Here is a 22,375-nt window from a genome sequence, read left to right as displayed (position 1 = left end):
AGATAAATGTAGACTAACTTTCAGAATTTCTCCCATAGCTTGTAGGACACTGCTGAAGAGTACGTTCCATTACTTGGCCTAGTGAATTTGCCAACCTATAGAGAATGGACCAAAACCCAGACCTACTGTTTGTTCTAGCATTTCATTAGTCGTATTAGCTATATTTTTCTTGCATCAAGTATCCTGTATTCTGAGACGGCAATTGAGTTAGGAGACTCTAAATCACTTATGGACGTGGCTTTCTGTTTTCCAGAGCAACGACCTCCATGCACTGTATCCAGACAAATAAGTTCCTTCTCTTTGTTTAGGGTGATGGGATCTTTGCAGAACTTTGAAGCATTCTCAGAGGTGTTCCACTGTAAAAAAGGCACAGCCATGCATCCTGCAGAGAAATGCAGAGTGTGGTAACCAAAAAGAACACGGGTGAGAATGATGCATACTCTGGTGACACAACAAACAGTTCTTGCCAATGATGTGCCTGCTGTTCTCCCATTCAGTCACAGCCAAGGCTAATGGTGCAGCTACTGTAGTGAGAATCAAGGAAACTACAGCACTCGAGCTCTTGCAGTTCCGCTGGGAAGTACACAGGTATCTCAGTGACTGATGGGCTGTGCTGAAAGCCTCAGTGTGCTCCAGAACAGAAATGACTGTTTCAAATGACATCCTGACTGTTATTAAGATACCGCATCAGGGTTACAAAGACTAATTCTTAAATAAATAAAAAAACAAAAAAAACAAACAACAAACAACTATATATCTATTTTTCAGAAAGGAACAATAATTTTAATATGTCTTACAACTACACCTTCTGACACTCAGCAAACCTGTTTGAGATGTCTCACTGAACTGTTTTCCAGCGTTCATGTTTCTGGTGCATTCTTCCCAAATTCAGGTTAGAGCTAGTTTAAACTCTTGTGCTGTCTGTATACTTGCACTTTGATTACTGCTTTGTTGTAAGAGATTGCTATTTGTCTTGATATGTTACAAAGTGAGCTGTATCTTAAGATGCCTGTCGGCTGCTAACTGAATTGAAAGCTGCACTCGCCTACTGCACTTGAGTTCCTCTGCTCCAAAGAACAACTGTAACATGACCTTAAAGTGAGGTATTACTAGATAGAAAGATCACATTTTTAGGAGTATAAATTCTGTTGTTATGGTTAAAATTACAGGGTCCCTCCCTTCAGAGATATATTTAAAATGATGCTTATTCTTGTAGAAAGTGTATAAAATACTTTTTGCCAAATAGCAAACATGTATCCATAGAAACAATTACGCTGTTTTTAATCCTGTGCCTTTTCATTTTGCCATAGGCTATTTTTCAGTATTTACACTTAAAAATGTAACAAGTATTAATTTTTAATTAAAAAAAATAAAAATAAAAATCACGGTAGCCAATTCAGCAAGCATTTTACTATAGAGAGTTTTGGGTGGCTTTCCTCAGTAAGCATTCTAATATAAGGATAATATTTTAAACTGCCAACACTTAATAGTGAATTTTAAATACTCTTCCAGCAAATGCTTTTCTTTCTAGCACAGAAATCACTGGAAAGTAAGATAGCAACTACTAGCGCTTAGCTTACGAAATGCCAAATCACACTATTCATTTGCTTCACAGAAGATTTTGTTAATGCACCGCTAGCAAAAGCTTTGATTATCTGAACAACAGGGAAGGAAATGAAAATCACTTAACAGAAGCAGCTTTGCCATTAAGAGATGACCCACTGAATTATTCTGGCCATTTAGCCAGGTAAAAGCTGGCTAAATCACTGAATGAAACCCTCCCGATTTTTGCAAGAATTTTACCTGCTAAAGTGAAATCAGTCTACAGGTAAATCGCCGCTTTTACTGTAGCTGAGAATATATAGTTCAATTACGCTTTACTTCTATCTTAAGAGTAATCTTGGAAGATAACTTTGTCAGAGAATCAGTGCTACCTCAGGGATTAACCACTCTTCTATGCCCTTCAAAGTTTGAGAGTTAAGTACAGAAGGGAGAATAAGTAGTAAGAGGGTTTAGTTACAAGTGTATTTATTTAATCTCTCTTCAAAAGACTAAGAACAGACTGTTCAGCACCCACCAGCAGTTGCCTATTGCAAACAAATATTACACAAAGCATAGCATTTGGCTTTCAACGCAGTTAACAGTAATACAAAAAGTGTTTCACATCTAATTCTTTTCTATGCTGCACCTCGCATGACTATATACACAGACCTCTTCAGGGGAATGCAACGTGAATTACATTTTGGTTTTGTGTTTATTTCAGCTATGTCTGTTACCTGAGGAGAACTGCACTTGACCACATTAATTCTAACAAAGATGCCAATTCAAAGCAGATTAAGTGGCAGGAAAGGCTATTTTTTTCAGATGGGAATTGTTGGATTCACATATATAAGTGCCTGAAAACCTTAGGATTGACCGACACTAAAAAAAACAACAAAAAAATGGTGACTAGGAGAGTGCACTAACAAGCTCTGAGAGCCCTTTAAAAAAAAAAAGTTCCAATATTTGACGCTAGGATTAAGCTCCCCTTTAAGTGACTTAAAAGCTCTTAAAGGAAGCCTGGAGGTACAGAACCTGACACATTTGTGTCCTGCTCATGCCTCCATACAGTTTAAAGTGCTTCAGGTATTAAAACTTTTGGTTGTACTGAGACACATAATGAGATGTTTATTTCCTGTTAGATAGTCAGATAAGGTACTGTGTGTTCCTGGTACTTTACCTCAGAGCTGGATTAGTTTAGAATACAAAACACACAAATTCACAGTAGTTTTGCTACACTTAATGCTTGTCCGTTTTGGTAAGTTCCAGTTCTCTCTGATACTGAACACCAGAACCTTTTGAAGTCAGACTTAGTAATGCTACTAAAACACAACAGAAGCAATTTCATATAATATCACAGTAAATCATCCATGTGACTCAAAGATTAACAAAGTGGATACAAGTTAAAGCTAGTTAGGAGATAACACAGACTGTAAAACAGAGATGGACAGTAACTAATTTAGACATTAATCAAGGTTCAACTCAAACTATGACTAACCATGAGCTTTCAGCTCCATCCAGGACTAGAACCGTGTAGTGAGATTACAGATGCAGCAGCAGATTGGTGAGATTCTGATGTCCTTAAAAGGCTTCATGCCAATTATATTATTTTCTGCCTACCATCATTAGAGAAGTAAGAGGCCAATATATCCGCGATCTGGTGAGAATTATGAAGCCTAAGTTCTACATAACAGCAGTGCTGTAAGATGTTTGCAACTGGATGTTGAAGACAAGTCTAATTATGTTCTATTCTGGTTTTTATTCACTTTAAAAGAGTTTTTGCTCCTGAATTAACCAAATGCTCATGTCCCATGCCGTGTTAAAACTGACTGTCATGCAGACTAGGTTTGTATTTGCTCCTGGATTGGATTATACATGTAATAGGCTAGGGACTTTATTCTTCTAAATTGCACTTTATCAATAAAAATTGACATGATCTACAACCTTCCTTAGTACGAAATGCTGTCCAAGCTTTGTTCTGGCCATTAAGTGAGGTTCACCTTTCTCATCACATTTAAAACTGATGTTCACCATTTGACTACTGTTTCCTATTGGAAGGATTTTAATTTGGTTTAACATTAAATGACTGGTTACAAGACAGTCAAGTGCTCTGATAAATCAGCTTTTGTTATTTAATTATTTGTGTATGGTGGCAGGCAAAATAAACTGTATTTAACTGCGTTTTGTCCATCTTCACTTACTCAGATTTTCCATGCCAGATTGCATGCATACAGTAAAGCTAAATTCATAGTCAGGTAATAAAAACTGCTTCCCTTGTGTAGCTGGTATTTTCATGTGACACTTCCAGTAAGCTAAGTGGGCCAAAGTACGTTTCTTTCCTCTGTCTTCACATGCCTTTAGAAGCCAAGCGTTTACAGTGCCACGGACTCTCCAAGAGAAGTGTCCTGGCCTGAGGTGCCTTTAGTATTTGCCTCCTACATATCACAGTAATAGACACCTATGTTCTCAGCTTGTTCTGAGAAAAAGGAGTTATCCTAGGACTCCTCAGGGGAGTCCTGCTCTGCTGCGACCATACAAGTCCTTTTGCAGCTTCTGCTCAGAGATCCATCCTAACAGTTACGTCTAGATTAGCCTGGCAATCACAGATTTCGTAACAAGTTCAGGTAGTTTGCCTGCCATTGTGGAAATGTTTTTGTTCTAGGGTTGTTAAGAAGAGGGTGACATTTTAAATACTACGCTGTTCAATAGTTTAACTTGTCTATTAAGTCGCCAGTAACAGTACCTCAGGTTAAACTACAACTGGAATTCTTCTTTAGGAACAGAAAAATTAGGTAGCCTGCTTCTTTTAGCAGCAGAATATCAGCAAAAAGAAGCAAATTTGAGGAGGAACTTTTTAATGTAAAATCCAAGAGACAACATATGAAGGGCAAAAAAAGAAATAACACAAACTATTGATTGCCAATATGAACAATATCACAAATTCAAGGATAGAATCTGGCATAGTATCTTTTACATATAACACTCATTCATACTTACAGTGGTCCAGCTATCATACAAGACTATGAATGCAAAAAGGCAAGTTTACCGCAAATAGAGTAACAGAACAAAGACAGTCTTTGCCAGCTTCATTTTTGCTTAGATATTTCATGCTCCTGTTTTTTTGTTGTCAGATGTAGGCCTCTTCATTGCACTGTAAGAAATACAGAAGTAATTGTGGTGGGGGAGCAGGGTGCCATAGCCCAGTACGTTCCCAACATGCTGGAAAGGTCCCTTGCTCACGAGACAGGTCAGAGAGTTATGCACAAGAACAAAAGCATGAGATTACAGAAGAAGAGTCAGCCCAAGTTGTGACCAGTAATACAGTGCTATTAACTGTCTCAATTGGACTACAACAGCTACAAGTATACTACAAATATTACAGTAATATTAACTTTGCATGTACTCTACAGATAACAGAAATGGTCCTAGGGCTAGTCAGATTTGCATATAATCCTTCTCTAAATGTACAAGTCATTGTTCTTTGTTACCATATTCATATTTTGGCCTTATGAATTGCATTCTTTTATATTTGTTCACTTAAGTCTTAGCAGAGGGACTATGAAACTGTCTGATACTAGATTGCCAGGCAGTCACTGCCTACCGTGAGGGAACTCAGGGAAGTGACAACAGTATATATATATATATATATATATATATATATATATGCCAAGCAAGGGAAACAGCATGCAACCGTGCAGAGGTCAGGTGGAGGAGGTTCACGTGGCTGACAATTTAATTACTCTGCAAAATCATTAAGCTCTGGAGATGTGCCATTAGAAATTCTGGCACATGCAACTGCTGAAGGGATAATTAAAATGTGCCTGGGAGGTTTTATTCCAAGTTATTATTACAGCACATGGAAGTTACTTTATTTTTTCATGTAAGTTTATTATGCCTCCCACCTGCAGAAGACTCTTTCCATCTGTCACTTTGTGTCCGTGCCAGCACAACCCAAGTGCATAAACTACAACCTCCCTTTACAGTCCCCCACACATCCTTCTTTTCTACCCCTGCTGCATTCACACCTCCCCTCCCCAGTTACAGCCCCCTACATCACACTAGCTACCAATGACCTTGATGAAACAAGAATAGAGATGAGAGAGAGGCTCAAAACAATTAGGGAATGGCATTCCCTATTGACCACTACGTTCCTGTTCCATAATGGTATGCACAAGGGTCACAGAAGAGGAGGAGATGTGCTACTGCAAGTGAGAAACAACTCAAGTTGAGGACAGGGGCGGCAGCAGAGTTTCACTGACCTTAACGTATCAGTGAGTGAACATCCACAAAGAGATAAATGCAGAGGACGTTCAAATTAAGATTGTGGCTTGTTAAGCAGAGTCTGTTACTGCACACTTAGTTCACACCTGTGCCATCTGTAAGCTTCCCCTCCATCTAAGTTTAAGGCAACTGCCAATTCAAAGTTCAGAGCAGAGATGGTAATATGTTTCCGGGAAGATCCAGGTCCTGACCAGACTGAGCTTCGAAAACCTTCAGTCTGTCAAGTAAAATTTTCCAGCACAGCTTGTTAGTATCGTGTGGTACAACCAACCATCCTACTGTCCAGCCGTTCCACTGGACTGTCTGGCATCTGACCATTACGTTGCATGTTGCTGGTGGCAGCAGCTACATGCTCAGTTTGTGAACACCAGTGGTAGTGACAGAACACAGCTTTACAAGCATTCTATGTCTGAGAGCCAGTGTTGGTAGTAGAGGGACTGTTCGCTGTGCTTGTAAGATACTGATTATCATTTATCCCATGATCAGGTAAAGTTTCAAGCTACAGCTGGTTTCCCCATTTCAACTCAGGACAGCAATTTCAGCTACACGCAACACCTGCCCCTACCTGAGGTTTCATGCTTTCTTCAGCAGCTGCGATGACTTTCCAGTTATTTTCAAAGGAACAGAGTCACCTGGGGAGCCTTGTACAAGACGGTCTTTTTCTCCACCTGCACAAGTAAACAATGTATTTAGCATTAGGTAAGAACGAAACCGTTTGTCCCCAGACAAGGTCTGTAATATTTTCTAAAGGAATTTCCAATAATCCAGAGCTTTAACTACTGAAACAGGGCTTATGCGCTCCAGGAAGGAACAAGATGCATATTGATAATCTGCAGAGCTTTCAGACATGAAATACTCTTCACACACATACTGCCTTACCCAAACCAACACAATCTGTCAGACAACAAGACTGACACACAGAGAGTACTTCTTTTGTCATTTACAATTGCTTCCAGGCTAAGTTACGTATAATGTATGTTTATATGTCTCAGTCAGAGACTCTGATGAACAGCCTCCATTTTAGCCCCCTCTAACACCCTTCACCCCCAACCACAACAGAGCACCTTAATCAATAACTAAGATAATGGACAAATCCATGTAACTGGACAGAAATTGGCAGATCCTGCAGAAAATACTTTAGCTTACTGGAAAATTCTGTACCCAGAGGTGTTTTGCTGCAGATCTGATTCCATTTTAAACTCGTAGGCAATTAAGCATCAGAGCAGCTTTGTTACATACTTAGGAAAAGAAGAGATTCCGATGTTTTCCAGAATGAGAGGAACATGAAGTCTTTCCTTTTCCCATGCTGCCACCTGGTGACAAATCAGGCTCCAACTCCTAAAACAAACCAAAAGACATATCTAAACATCAGCAAGTTTTTTCCAGACTCCATCAAACACACACTTGCTGTAGACATTAAACACACTACTGCTATGGCAGGGACCCCCACCAAAATTTTTTTTTTTAGTTGGTAGATCGCTGATCCTAGTCTGATGCTGCATCCCGTCTCTTTACCTGACTGTGCAAAGCTCCCAGCTTATCTAGAGCGTCTTCTACCAACTGCAACTGAAGTCACAGAAACCAAGAGTTCCTACCCAGGCCCAACTGCCTGACAGTATCTTTTAAAGGGTCTTTCCAGTGGTCAGCAGGACAAACGTGGTTTCTCAAGTCCACAGCAAATACAAGCTGAAATGCTCTTTGTGGTGTTGGCCCCATAGGTTACCTCTTCCTACAAGTCTTCCCTCTCTAGTCTCAGGAGTAATGCAACAGCAAAGTTTCTGTGCTGTTTTAGATACGCATCTCTAGCTTCTCTGATCATCTAATAATTATGGGGCTGGAGGACAGATATTTCTTTGCAAAAACATCTTTGGAGCAACTGGTGCCTAAACACTACAATAAATCCCTCCTCCAAACGACAACACTGAACAACAGTAATATTTAACTCCTCTCCCTTCTTAAGATCTTCATCTGCTTTCACAGCTGTTTAATTAAAAGTTCATCTCAGTAAAAAAGTAATAGTGAATAACTTATGATCCAGAGTATGCCAATATAATAATTTAAAGATCACACAGACTGTAAGGTACTCAGCCCATGGTCCAGCAGCAGCCTGTCAGCACATTGCAGCACCTAGAAAAGGTTTACGCATGTCTAGCACCCGTCCACTGAGGTTTACAAATGCTTTACAGACTCTCATTAACCCAAGGTGAGACTTAACAGATTATGCAGAGACGAACAGCAATCAAATCTTCAAAATTTGATTACCACCATATTAAGAGCAAGCTCTATGGCCACCAAAAAGCCAGGCACCCTGTCAGAAATGTTACTGCCAGGTAAATGAATTGCACAATTTGCATTTCTGGAAGAAAACAATGTACATGTCAGCCAGCAAGGTACCGAGTAAGCTGAAAGCATAGCGAGAGTTGCATAGTTGCAAGATTTGAAGACTGTTCAAAGCCACACGTATCACTAGTGCAGATGCAAAAGCAGGATGCTACCCCTGTCAAAGTAGGCTTTCAACAGTAAGCTTAAGTAGCTAGAAGATAAGAAAAAGACAGAACTTACCCCAAGATTGGCATCTAGCACAGAGAAGGCTGAAGTTTCCTTGTCACTGTTCCCTAAACTCTCTTTGAGGCTTTGGGTTTACCTTTAAAGTTTGCTCAAGAAAGCTTTTTACCAAACAGTGGAAGTAACCCTTCACACGCAAGTATTGTAGAGGAACAAGCAGAGGTTAACAATTAGCAAATTCTACAGTCAGGCAAATGTTGGAAAAGATCCAACCCGAGGAAACATTAACCAGCTACCAAAGAACTAATCTAGAGAAAAAAGGTCAGGGGAAAAAAAAAAAAAGTTGCGTTTGCCCAGTGAATATCTTTACTGTTCCTGGTAACGTATTCAGCAAGTCATATCAGACCAGCCACAAAACTGGCAAACTCAAAAAACAGTAATGTATTTGCTGGGTGCCAGTGATATTTTCAGAATGATGTTAGAACTGCCTTACTGACTTGTCACATATTTGACCACTGAAAATAAAACTGATTCTAAAAATGCAATAAAGTCAGGGCTTGTTAAGTTCTTTTTGTGTGACTCTCAGCAGATACACAAGAATCAATGAAGTCTGTATCTCTTTTACTTTAAGATGCTTTCAAGCTTTGACATTGGGATTGTAAATACTATGGGCATCCTTTTTTATATAAAGACAGCTAGAAGTAAAAGAAATTGTAGACAGTTTGCCCTTCCGTGATTACTGCAATGTGAAGGTTTTCATAAACATGACTTTTATTGGGACTTTTAAAAAAACATTAAAAAATTCATTAATAACATTAAAAAACATTTTAAAAATCACAACAACAATTTTTAGAACTTGAACAGAAGGTTATTTCTTCATGGACAGATCTGCATGTATACAGCAAAAATTTTAAAAGGAATTTTAAAGCATTCTCTAAAAGCTTTAACTTTCCGTCGCTTGCAGCTTGATTTTACAATAGAGCTGTACTTTTGTACAGCTACCTGTAGCCATTCTTCTAAAACATAATGTTGAGTTTCTGCAATGTCACCTTATTTTGCAAAAAAATACAGAACTAATTCTGCTGAACAAACTAACAGAGTTTTATAAAAAATATGAAGAAGTTGTCTATCACATTTTCCCTAAGCAAAAAGACAACCATTTCCCATTTTCTTCTATTCCTCATAGTCATGTGGGGAAGAGGTATGCAAGTTCATTGGTCAAAGAGCCATGGTCTCTAGATCCGTGGCCTGGGTGAACATGAATTCAGAGGGACTGCATTAGTGCAGCAAAAACACAGGCAACCTCTGTCAACTACTGCAAGCTCTTCTCCCTTCTCCCTTCTACTCTGCTTTTCCTTAGAGTCATTCGAAATAGAAATGCAAAGACACCTGCCATGTCGGCCTCTCTCCGTTTCCACTACCAGTTCCTTCTGCAGCCTGTGCAAAACAGGCTTCTGATGCTTTCACCCTGATGCTTTCACAGTACATCTCAGTATCTGTTCATTCCATCAGCCCCAGAGCCTCCTCCCAGGTGTCCCACTGCACTCATCGTGTGCCTTCTCCATGCCTCTCTCCATCTTCTTCCCCATCTCATTTTATATACAATTCTTCACCTGAGGCTCAGCTGATAAATTAAGCATTACCATCCTCACCAAATCCTTCTTCAGAAATCTATGGTCACCATGATGCTCTTTAAGAATAATGCTTTTCTTCAAGATAATGCCAACAGCCAAGCAACTTGGTGTTTTCCCTTCTTCAGGTAACAGGAAAGTTCTTTTACAGAGAGAATGTGGTTTCGTTAGTAAGAACTTTATTTCTAGACATAATGTTCACGTAGGACCTTAGCTTTCTTTGTTGTAACACATGATTGCAGATTAGAGCAGATGTGACTAGCAAAAGAGAGTAGTTGTGTATATGTCATTCACAACATTACTAAAAGCTAAATGTTTCTTGCTGTGCAAGATTCCTTTTCCCATCAGTATTTTCTTCATTTCCAAAAAGGAAAAACTTGTACAAAATGCATTTGGAAAACGTGTTATATATTACTTATGTGGAATCTTTAACATGAAAAAGAGCAATTTTTTTCCACCAACAAACTTATCTTGGAATAATGACATGCATATCAAGTGATAACTGTCCAAGTTGGTAAGTAAGTTAAGAAAGAAATTCCAGGCGTACCACACAGGCCGCTGCTCCATAAAGCAAGGAAAGAGCTTTACAACCTCTGACGATACTGACCAATACCTCGATCATTCAGCTATTTCAAACTTTGATGCCTCAGAAGATGCCACTTGGCTATTTCCTGAGCTCCTTTGCAGATCCTCCTTTTCATTTTCAAGCTGTCTTTTTTCTCCATGAATATGTGGAAGAAAGGTTGAGATTTTTTTGTCGAGGTGTTTTGGGTTTCGGGGGAGGGGCGGTTGTGGTTGGTTTTCTGGGTTTTTTTTAAAGCCAACTTCATTGGCTACAATAGTTCAAACAAAAATGGCTATTCAGGCTCGGTTTCTTCAGGGTCGGCAGTGGTTTCCTGCACAGGAACAGTTGTTTGATTCCCACTCTCCATGATTAATATCAAAGCCTGACCCTGCTGTCCAGTCTTTAATACATGTCAAAGGAAAACACAGAGTATGAAGAGTCAGCTTTTATTAGCAAATGCTTGCTATTCTCACTACTAACAGCTAGACTTTTGCATCTTCCTTAAGAGCAAGAGTCACTGCAGGCCCCCTCAAATCAGAAGTGCAATTACACAGTCCATTCAGTGTTTTTCCTATGAAACACATCCCTGTCTGCACAGATATCAGATCTTGCAAATCACTAACAGGACCTTTTAGGGGATAGGTAATACTGTAGGATGGAGAGATAAACAAACACAGTTGTATTTTTTAGTAGCAGTCCATCTCCTAAATCCCCTTAAATACTCATTCTTGGACCATGTCAGGAGATAACAATGGCAATGGGACTAGATCCCAAGCCTCCTAATGAGAACCATATAAAATGCATTTCTACTGCATAGCCTTGGGGATTCTGGAGCTCACAGACACTCCCAGTGTCCACAAGCTGCTCCAGTATGCACTGAGCCCATCAAACATATGGCACATACAAACACTAAACAAAAAACCTACGTCAGATTTCAATGTATTACCAAAAAAAAAAAAAAAAGGAAAGAAAAGAGAGAGAGACTCACCCCTGATTCCTGCACCGCTGCAAAGAAAAGGAAACAGTCCCATCAGAATGCAGTAAGGTGAACTTTATAGTAATGCATTTTTCTAATCATGTTATCTTGTTCTTACATGTATGTAGGAGTGGTTCAGCAGTGAGCCTGCATAGGCACACCCCCTAAGGGAAGCATCATTACAACAGGTTAACTGTGGCACACAGGAATGTAGAAATTTCCTTACAGTTCACCTCTAACTGGCTGCTAAGGTTTCAGCTCAGTGAAATGAAGACCATTCTTCAGAATGCTATTACAAAACTACCCCTTTATACACACACTATTCGTACTTACGTGGCACGTAATTTTTCCTTTTCCTCCTTTGCCAGATATATGTAAGGGCAGCTGCAACAACTAGCACGATTCCAACAACAGAACCAACAACTGCTGTAACAGAGGGATCTAAGGAAGTGTTCCTGTCGTCTCCTTGTACCCGGCCATTCTCCTTAACTCTGATGTGAGAAAGAAATAATTGTGTTCTTAGAATCTGTTGGCAGACCTTGCAGTGGAACTGCTGTACTGTTTTTAACATCGCACCTCCACATCCAGGGGCATTCACAAAGGTCTTTCTGACTTGGTGGGTAATCCAGGAAGGAGCTGACTTTTACCTCTTTGTTTTAATGCTTGTAGATGCAAACTGATTCTCCCCAGAAGCAAACTCTCATCTGTTCTACTATAGCTAAGGGATGTGCCAGCCGAAACCCAGGTACCCAGAGGAGTGCACTGCTCTTCATGGGTCCAGATCCAGCTCTGTTAGAGCTGTCTGAGAGTCTCCTGTGACATGTTAGGACAAGAGGCTGAAGGCTAAATCTGCCATGATAATGAGTTTATAAAGAGAGAAGTGAAGCTGTTCCCAAGAAAGAATGGGACATAGGAACAGGCTTCCACACTCGGTGCCTTACTGGAAGCAGGAAACTGCTGTTTCGAAGACAGCAAAATGCAAACCCAACAGTTAGAGAATAGTCCTGTGCCCATAAAGAGTAAGAGCTGCTTACGTGGGCCATGGTGTACAACTGTAAGACATGTTGGCTGTTGAGGAGGTTCCAGGAGGACAGGCTTCACACACATTGTCAGTGGTCTTTGTGCCTGTAAAGGAGAAGACAATAGGATTTCTATCTGCACCTATGGCTAAGGAGAGCTTCAGTTCAGCATGATCTTTGTAAATGACCAAGTGATTACTGCAGAGACTCTTCACTGCAGACAAAAGCTCACACACTTCTGTCTTTGCACACAGAAAAAAAGCATTCTTGGCCACATCAGCTACGTCAGCATCTAGGACTTACATGGATCCTGCAAGCTTTCAGCTGTGCACTGCTGCTCTGACAATTACAGAGAGTACAATGGACCAGTATACATCATACCTCGCATGCGCTGGCCCTATCCATTCACGCTGGTCCTTCACTAATTTTTTTTCTGGATGAACTGACAGCCAGCCTCCTCAAAATCAAACTCCAAAGGCATTCCCCGTAAGAAGCTTTTGCTTTCGGTGTTACTGATCCTATGTTGGCTTACCCCTTTCTTTTACCATACTGCCAGGAAAGCAGACAGTGTAGCGCTGACAAAGTTCACAGTCTTCAGTCCCCAAATAACTGCAGAAATACCCAGGCAGACAGCCACACACGGTATTCTTCGTATAGGTACATGCTACCTCTGGCACTAGGTTGGCTCCTAAGAGAAACATACACGCACAGCCGCAGTATTTACATGGGTACAATCAACAGATACAAAAGCAAGAGTGAACATTTAGCCTTGCCTTGATGCACTCGTGAAGAGCACCAAAACTAGCAGGATTAGTGAAGATGACTCCTTTTTTGATGTACAAAGAGAGCCCAGTTCGTCACAGACACAGCATCTTGGGTCGCATTTACGTCTGTCCTAAGCGTTGCATGGCAAAAGCAAAATACTCCCAACTCAGGCGTTTTTAAATTAGCTGTTCTGGTAGAACTGTCCTGCTCCACCAGGAGCTCTTTCAGGCCTGCCTTACCCCAGTATTCCAAGACAGCTCTTTAGACATCACACTGCAATCTAAAGGAGCCTTAAAGTGTTAAGAGAGGCTGTAGATCAGACTTCCAGTGGTGCCAGCTGAAGATCTATGGCAGTTTTTCCCTTCCATCACCCACAGACAGCATTCTGAGGTCTGCACAGTGACAAGAGCCTCTCCGTTCTTCATACTCTAACCGATTCATCAAGTGAATGAAGCAAGAAAGGAGAAGGAGAGAATGTATCCATGAAAGGCACGAAAAATCCATTTAAACTGGTTCTTTAGCATCGTCCTTACCTTTATCACACAGTTTACATTTCCTGCAGTGTTCTAAACCATTGGGATGATCTGTGTACGTATCCTCAACACAAGGTATGCATGTCGTGCTGGAATTTGCAGTGCAATGCTTGAAAACCCGAAGTCCTGAAAACCAGAAACGACCCCTCAGGGAAGCGGCTCCGTTAGCAAAGCCAGGCCAGGGACTGACAGGGGCCTTAAACTGCCCTTAACTACCATAAATAACCTACAAGGACCTCAGAAATACCCTACCAGCAATTGCGGAGGCAATCAGAAACCAGGACCCAAAACAAAAGTCCTTGGAAACTGTGCAATTACCAGCTACCACAGCAGAGAGACTGTGGCGATCCTTGCTTCCCCTCCGGAGGCTCCAAAGAAAGGGACGGGGGGGCCTCGCGCTGTTGTAAGCGGGGCGGGAATGCAGGCTGGAAAAAGGACATTCTGGCGTGATGCTTGCCAACTGTTGAGTTGCAAGTGACCCTTGTCGGGGTGCAGCCGTGGCTGGCCACAGCGGAGAAGCCCGGGGGGCAGGCCGGGGGGCAGGCCGGGGGGCAGGCCGGGGGGCAGGCCGGGGCAGGGAGGGAGGGAGGCAGAGGCAAGGAAGCAGGCAGGGAAGCAGGGAGCCCTTCTCCGCAGCCAACGTGGCGAGCAAGCGAGCGCTCGGCCGTTACCTACCAGCAGCACACATCGGGCAGCACTCGCCGCCTACGGGGTACTCTCCCAGCCCGCAGGCCGAGGCCTCCACGCGATCCAGCTGCATGGCCAGCACAACGGCAAAAACCTTGAGGCAATACAAGGACGGGTTTCCACTTCGCGGCTTGTTTACGAGACGTTCGACTCTCGAAAGCCCGGCCGTCTCGCACGGCGGGGTCCTGACGAGAGGACAACACACACCCTCCCTCCCTCCTCCGCCCTCGCCCCGCAGGGCGCTCGCCGCTCCCCGTCCCGTCCCGTCGCCCGCGGGACGGCGGCGGCACCGCACCCCGAGCCGGGACGAGAGTCCTCCCGCCCCGCCTCACTCCAGCCCCGGGCGGATCACCGGCGGGGAGCCGGCCCCGCCGCCCGGGCTCCCCCCCCTCCCGCCCCGGCTCGCTTACCAGGCGCATGGTCCGCCGGGCCGGATCCCGGAGGCGCGGGGCTCCTCGGCGCCTCAGCGGCCTCCCCAGGCTCGGCGCGGCCCGCGGCCGCAGCCCCATGCACCGGGCCGGGCCTGGCCGGGCCCCCAGCGGCCGACGGAGCCGGGGCGGCGGCGACGGCGAAAGCGAAAGCGACACCGCCTCCGCCCCGGCGGGGAAGGAGGGGGAAGCTGCCGCTTGGGCGGGCCGGGCCCTGGTTCAGCTCCCGGCGGGGCATGGGCCTCGACGAAAGGGAGGCGGGAGAGGAGAGGCTGAGGAGAAACTGAGGGGAGGCTGAGGAGAAACTGAGGGGAGGCTGAGGAGAGACTGAGGAGAGGCTCAGGGGAGACGGAGGAGAAACTGAGGAGAGGCTGAAGGGAGACAGAGGAGAGGCTGAGGAGAAACTGAGGGGAGGCTGAGGAGAGGCTGAGGAGAGACTGAGGAGAGACTCAGAGGAAACTGAGGAGAGGCTCAGGGGAGACTGAGGAGAAACTGAGGAGAGGCTGAGGGGAGACGGAGGGGAGGCTGAGGGTTATAGTATATTTCCGTACATTCTGCATGGTATGTCTAAATATTTTGATGGGTTTAGTATTTTGTACCAGCTGTGGAAACTGGTTTGCTGTGAGGTGACTGTAAAAATGAGATTTGGTAAATAATTATTAGAAATCTTATACTAACACTATGATTGAAACAATAGACAAAAGTATAGCTGAGCAATTAACTAGTAGAGGTAGTTATAAGTTTTGCAGTTCTGTGCTCTTATGACTAGATGTTCCTGTACGCTAGATGAGAACAATGTTGAAACTGACCAAATGTGATTGAAACTGCGTTAAGCTTCAAGATGAAGGAACAAAGACAAGAATAAAGACTTCAAGGACACCCAACAGGAACTTCAAATGGGTCGGTGGTCGCAAAAGCAGCCCTTCGACTCAAATGGATCCCTTATTGCGCATGATCGCATGTAGGCAGTACTATGATAATCAGTTGCAATCATTTTTATGTATATGTATACTAATCTGATTAATATACAATTAGTTATTCTATATAACCTGTTTGTGCTAAAGCTGTGGTATGCACACTAGGTGGAACTATCCCCTGTGCATCCAGCACTGCAATAAAGAATGCCTGCTTTCTAAAACTCCAAGATGAGTCTTAGTTTATTTGACCGGCTTTTCGGTATCAAGGGGAGACTGAGAGGAGGCTGAGGAGAAGCTGAGCAGGGTAGGAGCTGGCAGCTCCCCGGTTCTGGTAGAGCCGCTTTCCTCATCCACCCAGCCAGTTACACCAGCGAAGGTTTTGTCAGGGAGGGAGCCGGGCCCCAAAGGCTGTAAACGCCTCAAAACCGGCCACCTTTGGGTCTCTCTTCGTGAAAACCTCTTCACAACTGCACGCGAGGCTAAGCAGAAAGCAGTCGGCTGTTGACAAAAGATGTTGAGGATGCCTGGCTGAGAAATTCCTTGACCAAAGAGCAAAATGTCGAGTCTGCTGTTACACTTGGTTCAAGTTCCCTCCGCACCTCCTGTGTGTTTTGCGGGGTGGGCAAGCTGGATCACTAAGCTGGTTTAAGGTGCTGGCATGTCAGTCAGCTTCAGCCTCCCAGCAGATGTTTGGATTACCAAAAGCATAGGCAGCATTTAAAAAACAGCTGTTGTCATGAATATTAAAAATGTTGTTGAAGTGGGTCACTGTTCCTCGAATACTGCGGGTGAAGCAGTTTATGTAAATGCACATTTCCCCCCCTCTCTCATTTTGAATTTAAAAAAAAAAAGGAAAAAGAAAAGCGATAAGACTTCACTAATTTCTGAAATGAGTGGGCAGCATTTCTTGCAGCAGGACACTGCACGAGAAGAGTGCAAAGCGACGAGCTTTTTGTCTAGGCCTTTGATGAGGGCAGAACTGCAACGGATCTCTCATGGAGCAGGCAAGCAGACCTGCGAGACAAGGAAGCTGTACATCTGCTCCTCTGCCAGGATGTCCACCAACTAAAACCGGCCCAACTAGACCATGGCAGGGATCGTATTTTCAGTCCACATCTGTTAAAAGTCGGTTACTTGCCTACGTAGCTTAAGAGGCGTCAAACTCCTATTATTAGCATTCCATAATTCTGACGCCTAAGCTTTGCAGGGCAAGCATACCAGGAGTCTCCAGTCAGTTTAACTGGCACCAACCAGCAGAGCTGCTGGAAGAAGAGGTCTGTCTCCTTTCGGTCCCATTCCACCAGTCCCACCACACTACAAGTAAACGTGACGCCAACGGCAATTAGGAAGTGGCTGAGGCTAGAGTTAATTCTGACAAGCAGTTGAGAGAGTCATCTATAGTGTTAGTTTCCGTCCTCAGCGCCTCAGCCTATTTCACTCTGCAGCTGCAAAATAGTAACGGCAGCTGCAGTAAGGGGGGGGGTGGCAGTGCTATTGCTTTTCTGCGTCAGCGTGCCTGCGCTGGCTTACGGCGATGGCGAGGCAGGGTGGCTTGCCAAAGACCACACAGTCAGTCTGGCAGAGCATCTCCAGCGCTGACTTTGGAGATGCCGGGGCCGGCCGGCTCTGGCACACGCACAGCACCCAGAGGGTACGTGACCAACGGTCTGGGACAGGACGCACAAGCCAAGTGAGACCGTGGGCTCGTTACCAGTCCCATCTCTAACTTGTGTTCGTGGTACACCATGCATGCAGTTTGCTCAACTTTTCCTCTGATTTTCAGGCGATTATGCGAACTTAGGGAGCTATTTGGCGTGGACAAAATAAGATGAAAGAAAGTGAAAGCTCTTTTAGACAGGAAAATGGTGAAATATGAATATCAGGCTTCCTCTTTTCATAATGACAGAGCTTGGGGGGTTTCTAGATTTGGTGGCTGAGGGACAGAGTTACTTTTCCACTGTAAAGTGATCGCAGGTAGTCTCTTGACATGTACTGATTTTACCATCCGGCAGCTGCCTCGGTTTCCTACACATCACCAGTTCTTTTCCACTGCTTCAGGTTTCAGTTGACATGGCAGATCACACTTCTCTGACAAAGGACAACTGCTGCTCATGTGAAAAGAAGGTCTGAGCTTGCCTCACCTTGCCCTGGCATGGGTTTGACAAGTCAAAATTCATTGGTATTATCACTTTTGCAACAGGATTTTCACTGTTAGAAATCTCTCTGGCTGCGGCCAGCATTCAGCGCTAATATAGCACTAAATTTTTAGGCAAGAAATCAGTAGTGCTGTCTATCACTGTGATGCAGCTGGGAGAACCCAGGGGCTGTCCTACTTTAAAGTGCAGTTCATGGCTGGGTGGGAAGTACCTATTTAGCTCAGCAGTATTCCTCTAATCAGGTCATTCCCAACTTGTCTCCCTAACTGCAGACCAAGGTTGGGTTTGGGTTTGTTTGGGTTTTTTTTTTCCCCATGACCCCATCACCATTTCAGAATACAAAACCCCTAAGCCTGGTGTAGATCCATACCAGCTTCCATCAGACTCCAATAATCACAGACTGGTTGTGCATGGTTCTTCAGAAGCAAAAGGACTTTCCTGGGTGTGAAGGTACAGAAACGCTGCTCTGGACAGCTGAAGGGCAGTATTGTCTTCAAGTGATTTAATACTGATCTACAGGACATAAGAAATAATAGGTCCTGAGAGAAGCCTTTTAGGACTATGAGGAGGGCAAAGACCTTCTCCCCCTCCTTCACACGTGTGCACACACCAGCATCTTTAGTCCAGGATTTACGTTTGCAGGTGCCCTCTATACAGCTAATGTTCAAAGGTTTCCCAGAGCTGCGTGCCCTTGATCACTTCTCAGAAGGTTAAAAACCACCAGTCTGACTCCTTAGTTTTGTTATCGCTGGTAGAACACATATGGAGCCTGGAAGTTAAGATAGCAGCAGTCTTCTCATGTTTTCAGGGTCTTTTTTAACTGCTTATAATTTTACCAGTCTGTTTGTTTTTTTGGACTGCAGTATAACAGCTGTGCTCTTGAAGTGCAAATACCTCTCCTGGGGGAAAAAAAAAAAAAATCAACAGACTTAGTGCAGTCTGTTTCAGAATGAAAAAAGATAACATTTCCTATTGTGATCAAATATGTTTGTGAGCAGTGGAACTTAGAAGGACAAGTTTCCTGTAGCTTTACATCTCACGCTCGAAATATGTTGTGCTTGATAGGGTACAAGTGCTGATCAAAGCTTGTCTTGCGGTGGAAAGACTTGTAACGTTTCTCTCGTCTCCGAGTTCTTCAGTATACAGCAATAAAGGTGAGTTCCTGTTGGTGTCTTTCCCTTAAGGGACTAGCAAATTTGAATCTCCCTCTCTACCTAGTTGCCCGTTTTCCCCAAACTCATGTCAACATAATATTCCTGAGACCTCCAACTGTCTTTTAGGTTTGGTTGAACTGCCGGTCAGTCTCAGTGGGTTTTTTGCTCCTGTTTTGATAGCAGCACCAGCGTCGCATTGTGCATTTCAGTTTCCCCAAGCAGGCAGTGTGAGACTGAGGCACAGAAGATATCTCTGTTAGACAAACCAGAGACAAATGAGGTCTGAGGCATCCTGGAGCAACCAGATGATCAGTTCCAAATTGGTTATCATCTTCGTGCTCTTGTGTTTTTTTCCATGAGCATCTGAATCACCAACTCTTGCAAGTAGTTACTGCAGTTCTCTACTTCCTCCTTATGCCAGGACAACGACTCCACAGCAGGGTATTAGAAGCCAACTTAATTTACGCTGACATCTTAATTCCTCATACAATTGGTCAAAATATTGAGCAATTCTTTATTTGAACCACACTATGCAGTTCACATGATACTGTAGTCAGTAGATCCTGTGACAGGAGTATTCAATTTATGAGATAAGACAACAGCAGTCCTGTAGAGATTCCATCATCGGGTTTGGGAAGATCCACGTACGTGTCCTTGCCCAGGAGCTTGCACACAGCAAGGGCATTGTGAGGTGTGGAAGGCAGAGCCCCAGTCAGGGCTAGAATCTGAGCCTTCACCGTTAGGGGAGAAGGAAGAGGGCAAAAGAGTAACCCTAGATCTCGGGCAGGGGATGAGAGGGGATTAGTTCAAGACTAAGTAACGGGAAGTCTGTTTATGAACATCTGTTTATGCATCTCCTATTGTTCTTGCTTGGTCACTGAGCTGACAGGGACCAGAGCCACCGTTCCATCTGCACCTGTCTGAACCTTCTGGCTGGTTCCAGTCCAAAGCTGTGATTCCAGATCAGGAATCCTGAATCTGCCTTAGTTCAATGGCCATCTAACCCTGGATTATGTAGTATAACTGTGGTTGCTTTGGGACAGCACCTACAGAACATTTCCATGGTGCTCTCTACCCCAAAGGCGTGGTAAGGTTTCTGTGACTCAGGTATCTCTCAGTGTGCAGGCTGGTGACTCATACTGTATGGGGCTTTTTTCTGGCCGGAGAGTGGAAATCGGTTCTATCACTGTCCCATTATTATGCACTCAGATTTGCATTCAGATGTCTAATGCCTGGGGCTGAAGACTTTGCTGAAGACCTTAACTGCTTTAAGAACAAACAACAGTCTTCTGCATCAGGGTTCTGATGCAGGCAGGTTGCATGCAGCTTATCTGTATTTTGAGAGTACAGACCAGCACATGAAGATTAAAAAAATAAAAAACCCCCAGCATTATAAATGTGTTTCCAATAGCATACTGGTCTATGATCCAGTCAACCTGCACATTTTTTAAGTTTCATTGCCTATTTGTTTTGGTTGTTTTTTTCCCAGTGCTTTTTTCCTGCTGTAATGTCATGACAGACCCATATAAGCCACTTGGAAAATGTGTCCAGAATTAAAACTAATATTCCCTAGTACATATAGTGAAATGAAATTACTCCAATTTAAGTGATATTGAAGACATCGGACAGAGAAAACTCTTTGTTCCTTCTAACTTTGATAATTTCTAAAGCTTTAGCTTTAGGAAGCATCAATAAAAGAACATGTAAGTGTGTGTCAGTAATACATCAGTGGTGTCTTTTAAAAATGACTCTAGCGTGAAAACATTGAGTAACATTTTGTGGGGGCAAAATCTTTAAATGTAAATGGAAGCAACAGACCTGCAGAGTCCTAAGTTTTACAGCATCAAGGAATTGCTTAAATTATCCTTTACAGATCAAATACTAGTGAGAGAAGTGATAGAAAGTAGCTTTTGCACCAGGTTACACAACTAAATTTTAAAAGAATTCTACTCCAGTACTGCTAGAAAAAAAAATAAACTCTCTACATCAGTTTTATGCTTCATCAAGTTACCCTATTCATCTGTCCACATACAAACAATTACAATGTCATACACGGAAACTGGGAGGTGGAAAAGATTTTATGAAGTTTCCAACACTGACTGACATCTGATCATTAAAATGAAGCAAACCAAATCACATGAAGCATACACTTGAAAAACCCTAAAATTCTGCTTGAACTGACTTTACTCATCCAAGGGGAAAGTGTTTTTACAGTAACTGTGACCCCTGGTGGCTAAAAATAAAAAAAAGTTAAAATATCATTTATAAACTTTGCAAGGGCTTTAGCTTCATAAAATTGTATTCACAGTGCAATATTAAAAAAATGTATATATCTAAAGAATGTTTTGTAGTAAGGACTTTTTTTTCTGTTCTAAATGCTCTGACAATCGTTTTGCATAGTTATAGAAGTTTATATAGCAAGTTCTCCGTATCATGAGCCAATTCACTTGCTGGATAACAATAACAACATCATGTCATTATTACATTATAGTAACATCTCAAATTCCCAAATGAAATTAAGGTATCGCTTTACAAAGTTACTGCCAAGAACTCCAGCGTAAAAGAGTGTATTGGGACTCTGTCACTTAATGGCATCTCCTACCACAGACCCCAAATTCCCTATTGCAATAAAAAGCATATATATGACAAATCAGTGGTAAAACGTGGCAGAACAAACCATTCCTTGTCATAACAAAAGAAAAATTAAAACCTGCATGAGCAAGCAATGTGTGATTTCTGGCTAACATAACTGGATTACATATTTCTAGCCAAAAAATCCCATAACTTCATACGTAAGTTGCAGAACTAACACATTCTTTTATCAAAAGATAACATTTTCCACCTAAGTTTGTGCTTGCACAAACTTAGTTTATTATCATGGTTGGTTTATTGTCAGAGGACAGGAATTTGCACTGAGCTGTAGGGAATATGCCCAATCGGGGGACAGACTATGGATGTTTCCTGTTGTGGTGGAGTACAGTTTTTTGTTTGTTTTTTTTTTAATCCACTACTGCTGTTTCAAAAGCACCTGTGTTCCACATGAAAGAAATAGAGCTGTTCACTTAAGACATGCAACCCAGAACAGGACCTTGGCTATTTCTGCTGGCCAGTATTCTGAAGTTTCTGAAGAAATCATGCTTGCAGTAACAGTTAACAGAGGGGGTTTTTAACGTTAGGAGAATATAATTTAGCAATGCAGTAATTACTACAAAGAAAGAA

At 42.9% G+C, this 22,375-nt stretch overlaps 2 protein-coding genes across 12 annotated transcripts in view; one reads left to right on the top strand and one right to left on the bottom strand.

The window, feature by feature from the left end:
* The window catches only part of MMEL1 (membrane metalloendopeptidase like 1), a 28,661-nt gene extending 27,915 nt beyond the window's left edge, over nucleotides 1-746 (top strand). For all 5 annotated transcript variants that reach the window (XM_069782801.1, XM_069782800.1, XM_069782799.1 and 2 more), the window contains one exon: nucleotides 309-746. In XM_069782801.1, the coding sequence (XP_069638902.1) occupies nucleotides 309-408 (100 nt within the window). In that variant the 3' untranslated portion in view covers nucleotides 409-746. The remainder of the gene's footprint in view (nucleotides 1-308) is intronic.
* A 3,631-nt stretch (nucleotides 747-4,377) lies between these two features.
* Nucleotides 4,378-15,176, bottom strand: TNFRSF14 (TNF receptor superfamily member 14). Of its 7 annotated transcripts, none has more exons than XM_069782806.1 (10): nucleotides 14,912-15,167; nucleotides 14,490-14,595; nucleotides 13,815-13,940; nucleotides 13,049-13,204; nucleotides 12,532-12,622; nucleotides 11,831-11,988; nucleotides 11,510-11,526; nucleotides 7,075-7,158; nucleotides 6,386-6,505; nucleotides 4,378-4,690 (listed from the first exon to the last, which is right to left on the bottom strand). In XM_069782806.1, the coding sequence occupies exons 1-9, from the start codon at nucleotides 15,008-15,010 to the stop codon at nucleotides 6,449-6,451; spliced, it is 894 nt and encodes a 297-aa protein (XP_069638907.1). In that variant the 5' UTR covers nucleotides 15,011-15,167; the 3' UTR covers nucleotides 4,378-4,690; nucleotides 6,386-6,448. The 7 variants fall into 7 exon arrangements, with proteins under 7 accessions (XP_069638907.1, XP_069638909.1, XP_069638908.1 ...); XM_069782808.1 differs by having other exon boundaries at nucleotides 6,386-6,488; nucleotides 7,060-7,158; nucleotides 14,912-15,165; XM_069782807.1 differs by having other exon boundaries at nucleotides 6,386-6,488; nucleotides 7,060-10,921; nucleotides 14,912-15,159.
* Between the last annotated feature and the right edge of the window lie 7,199 nt (nucleotides 15,177-22,375).

The sequence above is a fragment of the Haliaeetus albicilla genome, chromosome 4 (genome assembly GCF_947461875.1).
Source record: "Haliaeetus albicilla chromosome 4, bHalAlb1.1, whole genome shotgun sequence".
In the NCBI taxonomy this organism is placed as follows: domain Eukaryota; kingdom Metazoa; phylum Chordata; class Aves; order Accipitriformes; family Accipitridae; genus Haliaeetus; species Haliaeetus albicilla.
This window is presented reverse-complemented; position numbering and strand designations above follow the sequence as displayed.

Coding starts and splice junctions, on each gene's coding strand:
- TNFRSF14 (XM_069782806.1), bottom strand. CDS start 15,010: ATGGGGCTGCGGCCGCGGGCCGCGCCGAGCCTGGGGAGGCCGCTGAGG. Junction 14,596..14,911: donor CCCGGCGGACCATGCGCCTG/GTAAGCGAGCCG, acceptor TATTGCCTCAAG/GTTTTTGCCGTTGTGCTGGC. Junction 12,623..13,048: donor CAGTATGGTAAAAGAAAGGG/GTAAGCCAACAT, acceptor TCTCCTTTACAG/GCACAAAGACCACTGACAAT.